Genomic DNA, 8,992 nt, shown 5'->3' on the forward strand with positions numbered 1-8,992 from the left:
AGTTGTATAATTATTTCATTATATATTACAATGTAATAATATTAGAAATAAAGTGCACAATAAATGTAATGTACTTGAATCATCCTGAAACCATCCCCTGCCCCACCCGGTTCATGGAAAAACTGTCTTCCACCAAACCAGTCCTTGGTGCCAAAAAGGTTGGCATTTACTCACTCATACATTGTTTATGGCCATCATCTCCCTGGTAGAATGTCAGCTTCTCAAAGGCAGATATCCTCCCCTGCTGCTGTTCAATGGTTATACATCAAGCTACTAAATAATCCCTGACACAGAGTAAGCAATCAAGAAGCACTTGCTGAATGAATGAATGTAGCATGTTGGGCATTAACCTCCAATGGAATTATAACAACCCCAGATATATCAATGCACCCAATGTTTCCATTATGAAGTCCCAATTTCTGAGCCTCACCAGAAGTATTAACCAATCTACTACGGCTTCAAAATCCCCAAACCTGAGGCCCTGACATCTACTCACATTAAAACCTTCTCATATTCATTTATACCCAAATAATTCTCTTTTAAAAATTCATCTCAAATACCACCACCTTTTTAGGATTGCTACCAAAAAGTATTTAAACCAGAATCTAATCATAAGGAAACAATTGGACAAATTCACAATGTAGGACATTCTACAACATGGCTTAATTTATGTGGACTCATTTAAATATTAAAATACACACACACACAGGATGAGGGTGACTATTCTGAATTATTAGAGCAATATGACAAGTAATTACAATATATGATGACTGACTTGATAGTGGTTGGAGGGCTGAAATTTTTCAAAATGAAATGTTGGGAAGAAAAATTAATCTCAAAAAAGAAAACACACACAGGAAAAAGGCAATGAAATACTCTAAAAATAGAAGATTCTTTTTGTAACAAGCCTCATTTAACTCTGGATTTTTCTAAACCAAAAAAATAATTAGAAATTACCATATGGTTTGTCATCATTTACTTCTTTAGGCAGAGTTAGGTATAAGGGAAATCGGACTCATAAGCCAAGTGTTGGTTACCAGTACAGGACTGAATTTACCAGCACATATCTCTTTCTTTACTGTCACTACAGCCCTGGGTTGTGAAGTCACAACCTAGCCAAGTGGGAATGCATGAAGAATCAACCAGCTATAGCTGACACTAGACTAACACAAATGTCTTGATTCTTTCACTTCGTTGCAAATTCTAGGTTATCCACAAGCTTTGAAAGCATTTACCTATTTAATGCCAGGGGAGCAAAATTGCTTTTTAAAAACCTTCACACCACAAGCCCAAACATGTGGCTGTATTCTTCTATATATACCACAAGACAAGCACTGGGTAAAGATGAATATTTATTCACTTTACAAAGAGAATGGTATTAAATTGCCATAAACAGCTCCATTTATAGACAAATATAACTGTACATTACACCAGCAGCTGGTTCAAACTTGCTTTCCCAAGATGCTTATATGGCTCTGGCTCTTAAGTTGAGCACACAAATCTCTGTTCTGCCATTGGTATTAAAAAGTCCCTCAAAGATAATGGTTTTGTTTTACATATTCACAGGTGGGAAAAAATAAATCCATCTGTCCAGCCGTTTCTTAGAGGTGAGCTTCCATCTGCATGTCCCCTAGTGAGCACTAAGCCAATATCGGCTCATTCTTTTAAACAAAAAAAAAAACTACTGATAATTTGCAAAGGCTTTTGTAGCACACCATAATATTTATACATACATAAAAAATCTTGAGTGAGATTTATCATTTTGAAGGTAAACAGATACCCTAACACTGCCAAGAGTAGGTAATGAAAAGGAAGGAAAACATTAAATTATTTAATTATAAAAATATTTTCTTTGGAAAAAAATTCCAACAAGGTTATCATTAATATCTAAAACCAAAGAGAAAAAATAAACAATTGTTCTTTGATCCATTAGTAATTTAAATAAAATGAAAACCTCTTCAAAAGCAGCTATAACTGAATTTTTTTAAAAGTTGCAGGTAATGAGCACTTCTAATCTATATACTGATGATTCTTTACAAGCAATTTGCAGTCAAGAAAAATCCTTAATAAGGCTAATCTAGCTTTTTTAATGACCATAATTTTTGTTTTGTTTTAAAAAAAATACTTCACATGACAGCTTAAAAAATAAGTGGTTATTTTGGGGAAGCACTCCAAATATTCAATCTGACTCATGTCAGATTATCACAGTTAATACACAAACTAGGGATACTGATGATTTTTTTTAATTACCATCATTTTCACCTCAGTTTTTAGTTATCCCTTCATATTTTATGAAAATGTATCAAATTAAATGTACTAAATTAAAAAAATTTTCACTAGTGCTGCTGTGCATCTGGATTTGATGAAAGATACCAACCTGAGATAAGAGCTGACTCCTTCACAACAGTCCAGTTCTTGAACTCCTATGGGAAAGGTCTTTATCTGCACTTGTCAATTCTTGATATAACCAATCAGACTAGGATATTATAAAAATATACCATATATTGGACACTGATGTCAGTACATTGCAGAAAATGTGTCTATATACTGTGTAAAGTTTATTAACATTTGAATGAAACACTCTTATTTACACAGTCAAGTCTGGGGTGCTCAGGACAGCAAAGTGGCATGGGATCCACCGCTGTGAATTCGGAAATGTGCAGCGGTCCTTGGCATCCTGGCACAGAGGCAACCCTCACCACTGGGCAAGGTGAGCCAGAGTTTATATGGTTTGACCGGCTTGCTTTGCTGTCTTCATTCTTCTTCACTTTCATTTTCAGGATCTAAGTCAGAATCTCCATTTAATTCTTTTTCACTTGCTATATCTCTGTCCTCACCATTTTCTTCATCTTTTCCTTCAGCATCCTCATCTTCCTCTTCATCAACGTCCTCATCTTTTTCACTTTCACTCTCCTCCTCATCTTCATCCCAATTATCCTAGTAGAAATACCAACAAGGAAAGCATTCATGAAGGCCTCATTCTTACAGAGTATGAGGATATACAGGCTGATGTACATACAGGGAACAAATCACTCACTTCAGAATCCTTATCTGCTATTTCATCGTCAGACTCCTCTTCAGAAGATTCTGTAAGGGGAGAAAAAATCCAGCCTTAATTTTAGAAGAAAACAGAGGGTATAGCCTGGAAAATAAACAGAACCAGATTCCTGAACTTACTTTTAGAAATATTATTTATATTTAGCAATTATCCAACTAAGACATAACTTTAAATTTTTTTATTTTATTTATTTATTTTTTTTTGCAGGCTGGAGTGCAGTGGAGCGATCTTGGCTCACTGCAGCCTCTGCATCTCGGGTTCAAGCCTCAGGCTTCTGCATCAGCCTCCTGAGTAGTCACCACATCCAGCTAACTTTTGGTAGAGATGGGGTTTCACCATGTTGTCCAGGCCAATCTCGAACTCCTGGACTTAAAGGATCCACTCACATCTGCCTCCCTAAGTGCTGGGATTACAGGCATGAGCCACCACACCTGGCTAATTTATTCTTACATGTATAAAGGTATATTCATTATATTATTCCTTCAAGATCTCATTGGGCCAAACCAACTAGCCAAACCCCTTACAAAAATCTCATCTTAAAATACTAAGCCATATCAGGGCCACCAAATAGCCCCAGTGGATGAGGAAAACTTCAACACAGAAAAGCTGGCTTATGGAAGAATTAGCATTATTTTTAATCCACCAAGTACTAACAATGTAATATTAGCAACTGATAAATTAGATGTATGATTGTTGGGGGGGGTAAACACTCAAACATTAAAAAAAATTAACACAGCTAGATTATTTTCTAAGCACTAAGGACAATGTATCTCACAATGGAGAGGAAAAAACTGTGAACACGCACAATGTGGTTCTTGGTGTGATATGAGTGATGAGCACTGATGCAACCCCTCCAAAAATAAAATCTAATCAAACCTTTAGACCTCACATTCAGTTTAAAGGAACTGTAGCTTACAGGAGCAAACTAAAAGAAGCCAAAAGGAAGCAAATCCACAACCACAAGGTGGGGCATTCTGTGAAATACACTTCCCAGTCTCCCGCCAAGTCCATGTCATGAAAAGGGGAGTTCTTAAAAACTAAAAAGAGACTTCAGAAACACAGTAACCAGATTCAACCCCATGATGCACAACTCGAGTCTAGTATGGGAAAAACTGCTTTAAAGGGTATTTTATGGATAACTGGAGAAAGATGAAGATAAACTGGGCACTGGATAAAACTAAGGAATTGATTTCGTTAGGTGTGCTAATGTTATCATAGAATGGGGTTCCTATTTTTTTAAGACATTCTAACATCCTTCTTCTATCTACTTTTTCTTAAGGAAATAAATCATTATCTCCAGATGAAGTTCCCTTACATGCCCATCTCCCTAAGCCCATTCCCTAAAAGAAACCACTATTGTGAGCTTCTCATTCCTCAGTATGCTGTTATAACATACACATTATATTACCCATGAATTACACATGTACATATTCACGAAAGACTTAGACAGCAGTTCCCCCAATATGTGTTCCTTTTCCCCAGTTTCAGTTTCCCTTGGCAACTGCAGTCCAAAACTATTAAACGGAAAATGTAACAAATCAAGGATTTCTGAGTTTTCCATTGCGTGCTGTTATGTGCAGCATGGTGAAGTGTCATGCTATCTGGCTCCGCATGGCCGGAGAAGTAACTCATCCCTCTGTCCGGCTTCGCTGTCTACACTAACCACCCCGTTAGTCATTTGGTAGCCACCTCAGTTACCAAACCGAACGTTACAGTATCGCGAAGCTTATGTTCAAGCCACCCTTATTTTGCTTACTAATCCTTTACAATTATACGATGCTATACAGAAGGTATCATTTTATGACTTGATTTTGTAATCAAACTTATGCATGTTAACGTGACCTCGACTCCAGGCACTCTGGCTATAGTAGTGTTATGCTAAAGGAATAAATCATTTTAAACATGCTCCCACTAATGAAGAACTATGTTGTTTACAAGTCTTTTTCTTAATTATAAAGGCTGCAATGAACATACTTATATAATCTCTTTACATTTATGTTTTAAAGCTATGTTGTCAAGCCTTTTAGCCTTAAAATGCTTTCACATTCTTAAAAAACTGAGGGCTCCAAAAAGTTTTTGGTTATGTGGGAAAAGTCTACCTATATTTATCACATTCAAATTCAATTTTTAAATTTAAGAATATTTAATCTGTTTACAAATGCCCATCCATTACATGTTAACATAAATAATGTTTTAATGAAAAATGGTATTTCTGTGCTCACTTCGGCAACACATATACTAAAATTGAAAAATGGAATTTCCAAAACAACAACAAATTCTACTAAGTAGAGTGGCACTGTTACGAACTTCTCATATTTGCTTCTGCATTCTATTTTTTGGGTATGTTGTTTTATTTGAACTATATGAAGAAAATCTAGCCTCCCACAGACGACTGGTTGAAAAGTGGAGGACATCATGAGCTTCTCGAAGAGTTCCGGGCATCCCCATAGGTCCTCTGTTCATACTTGGAGAAGTGTTGGTCCTTGGGACACACAAAAGCACTTCGGGATCCAAGCACTTTGGGATCACTTTGGGACTGCCCCCGATGAATGGAAGGATATGCAAACTGCAAACTTTGAGATTACAAAGTTGCTCTCTAATAAGAATGCACACATACTCCCACCACAGCATGAGTTCCCATTTCCCAAATCATGGCCAACACCTGACCATTTTTGCTCTTTTAAATTTCTCCATTTCTCACAATATGGAATGTGATGTGTGATGTGATGATGGTAAAATTTTTTGTTCCATGTAAATTACCGTGTTTCTAACGATTTACTGAGCAGGCTATCTTCTCCACAATGAGACAATACACACCATCAATTAATACACCAAGAGTCCACAGAGCTGCGGGTTTTTCAGGGGTAACTATGCCAATCCATTGGTCTAGCTGTAACTCTACATCTACGATCAATTTGCTACTCAGGATATTTGAGGATGATCTAAAATGTTCTCTTTTTGACATTTCCAGGTTTTGTTATCAAGATTCTACTTGGCTCATAAAATGACTAAATTGTTAGTACATGACAAAAAGGACAGCCCAGTGTTGTGGGTCATGCTTCTATTCCCAGCACTTTGGGAAGCTGATGCGAGAAGACTGTTTTTGAGGCCACATGCACAACACCAGCTTGGGCAACAAAGAGACCTCATTTCTACCTTAATAATAAAAAAAAAAAATTAGCCAGGCACAGTGGCTCAAGCCTGCAGTCCCAGCTACTCTAGAGACTAAAGCAGGAGGATTGCTTGTGTAGGAGTTTGAGGCTGCAGTGAGCTATGATCGACCTCGAGCCACTGCACTCCAGCCTGAGCAATAGACAGACCCTGTCAAAAACAACAAAAAAAACGACTTGTTCTTTGAAGGCTTGATCAAATAACCTTCAAAATTTCTGGGCCTATCTTGTGAGAGGTTTTATAAAGTCAATTTTAGAGCTACTGGCTTTTTCAAACTTTTTATTTCTTTTAAAGTCAATTTTGGTCATTAATGTTTCCTTAAAAATTAACTATACCACCTAGATTTTTAAATGTATTAACATTAAGTTTTTTCATATAGTGTTCTTCTATTTAAGTCTTTTCCATACCTGGCCGGGCACGGTGGCTCACACCTGTAATCCAAGCACGTTGGGATCACTTGAGCCCAAGAGTTTGAGACCAGCCTGGGCAACATAGTGAAACTCTGTCTTGACAAAAAATCTCAAAGTCGGCCAGGCATGGTGGTAGCATGCCTGCAGTCCCAGCTACTCAGGAGGCTGAGGCAGGAAGACTGCACTGAGCCCAGGAGATCGAGGCTGCAGCGAGCTGTGAGCACGCCATTGCACTACAACCTGGGCAACAGCCTGAGACCCTGTCTTAAAAAAAAAAAAAAGAAAAGAAAAAATCTCTTCCATACCTAACGCCCTTTTTGTCATTGTATTATACTTGTGCCTTTTCTTTTCTTATCTGATCAACCACAGACTTTTGCCATGGACTTGCCTATTTTAATTAGAGGAGGCTTGCCAAAGGAAGATCTTACACTGATGTTTCCACAAAGATAACAGAACTCAGTCACTGAAAACTGAATGTTGTAATTCTAGACTCCATCCCATGCCCCCCATCTTTACCTTCTTCATACACCAACTTTGCCTTCTGTCCAGGGGAAGGTGCTCCCTTTGTTTTCTCTGATGCTGTTACCTGGAAGAAGATGAAGTACTGTTCTGAAGTAGAGTGTAAGCATATCCCAAGTATCACAACCACCAGCATTCCCAACCTTCCCACTGCTGCTAACTCACCCTCCACCACCGTAATGGAGGACTTTCACACAATACAGAGCAAAAAAAAATCCTTCAGATACAAGAGAGAAAGAATTACTCTGTAAAGCTGAAAAACTCTGAGGTGATTAGAATATCTTTCTGTGCCAGAATTTTAACTGTATAAATACCCTGTAACTTACTAACTGTATAACAATTGAAACACAACAGTGAGAAAAAAATTTGAGTAAAAGTTGAAATAGGCACAACTAAGCTTTCTTACTGTCAAACTGATAAGCTTTCCAAGTTAAAGACTAGATCCTGATTTACCAATTTCTTATTGAAACAGGGAGCTCTCAGCCAGGCGTGGTGGGTCACGCCTGTAATTCCAGCACTTTGGGACGTCAAGGTGGGAGGATCCCTTGAGCCTAGGAGTTCAAAACCAGTCTGGGCAACGCCATCTCTACAAAAAATTTAAAAATTAGCCAGGCATGGTGGTGCATCCCTGTAGTCCCAGCTACTTGGGAGGCACCTGAGCAAGGCTGCAGTGAGCTATGATCACGCTACTGCAGTGCAGCCTGAGCAACAGAGCAAGACCCTGTCTCAAAATGATCCCTATTCCTCTCTCCATTCCTACCATATCCAAAAGTTTTAGCCCAGAACAATACAATTTACTCACTTGTGTAATCAGAAGAATAAGCTTTCCATGAAGGTGTGAAAGTTTCTGAAAAGTTTTGACTCTGCTTTCCATTAACTGATAGAGCGTCCCCAGCTGGGGTACCAGGTCAGGCAACTAGAGAAAAAAATGATCATTTGGCACTATTAACATATTAGAGATGACAAACATGCAAATCATGCTCAGCTATGCCTCAGTATTTAGCCACTGCACCACACACATCTGCTTACAAGTACTTCCAGTGGCAGTGGCTACTTGCAACACAGCCTAACAACATCACGAATTTTCACAGAAGACCCTCAATGTCCTAAGAGGAAAAAATAATAGTCTTATAAAAAAACAATGATACAAGTGCAAGAGAGTGAAACTGCAAGGTGAGACTTTTCTGTATTGATCGAATTATTTCAGATAAGGCCAATATCCAGTATAAAGTAGACAGGAAATTAAAAATGCCTCTACCACATACCTCCAGGCTAAAGAGGCTTTCCTCTGAATCTTATCCTCTGATGCTAACATATTATCTACCCTTACCATAAGGCCCAAAGAGGTAGAGAAACCTTTTCCCAGCTCCCAGAGACCAGCAGAACACAGTACAAAGCTGACCTTTTGCATTTTAAATATACTTCCTGTTAATGAGTCCTCTGAAGCATGCTTACAAAATGAAAGTAGGACACTCTCTTTTTTGCTCCCATGTTGCTCTCGTCGGAGTCTTTTGTATTGAGAATACTGCTGTTACATTTGGAACACAACACAACTGATAAAGGCCTGGCTCCTCCAGGTTCGTTGAGGAATAAAACAATGGTAATTTGCCTTTCTCATAAAATCTTAAAGGCCCCTTGCTCTCTCTGCTTTCACACAGATGATCATTTTTAACATTATGAAAGGAAACCATCATGGCCATAATTTTGCTATCCTAGATCAACTATAAAAAGCAACTGGAAAAATATAAATGCCTCTTTTCAAAGGAAGCCATTTGGAAGTTCAGAACAAAGGTCTTCCTGTCCCACTGCCTTCAAACACCTGCATCTGGTTAAT

The 8,992-nt window shown here is 38.1% G+C and overlaps 1 protein-coding gene across 1 annotated transcript in view; it reads right to left on the bottom strand.

Annotated features, from left to right (window-relative positions):
* Nucleotides 1-1,334: 1,334 nt before the first annotated feature.
* The window catches only part of WDR43 (WD repeat domain 43), a 98,591-nt gene continuing 90,933 nt past the window's right edge, over nucleotides 1,335-8,992 (bottom strand). Inside the window, exons 16-19 of the mRNA XM_011972726.1 lie at nucleotides 7,961-8,074; nucleotides 7,156-7,225; nucleotides 3,038-3,087; nucleotides 1,335-2,937 (exon numbers count right to left, since the gene is read on the bottom strand). Of these exons, the coding sequence (XP_011828116.1) occupies nucleotides 2,755-2,937; nucleotides 3,038-3,087; nucleotides 7,156-7,225; nucleotides 7,961-8,074 (417 nt within the window). The 3' untranslated portion in view covers nucleotides 1,335-2,754. The remainder of the gene's footprint in view (nucleotides 2,938-3,037; nucleotides 3,088-7,155; nucleotides 7,226-7,960; nucleotides 8,075-8,992) is intronic.

The sequence above is a fragment of the Mandrillus leucophaeus genome, unplaced genomic scaffold, assembly GCF_000951045.1.
Source record: "Mandrillus leucophaeus isolate KB7577 unplaced genomic scaffold, Mleu.le_1.0 Scaffold13, whole genome shotgun sequence".
NCBI classification, from domain to species: Eukaryota; Metazoa; Chordata; class Mammalia; order Primates; family Cercopithecidae; genus Mandrillus; species Mandrillus leucophaeus.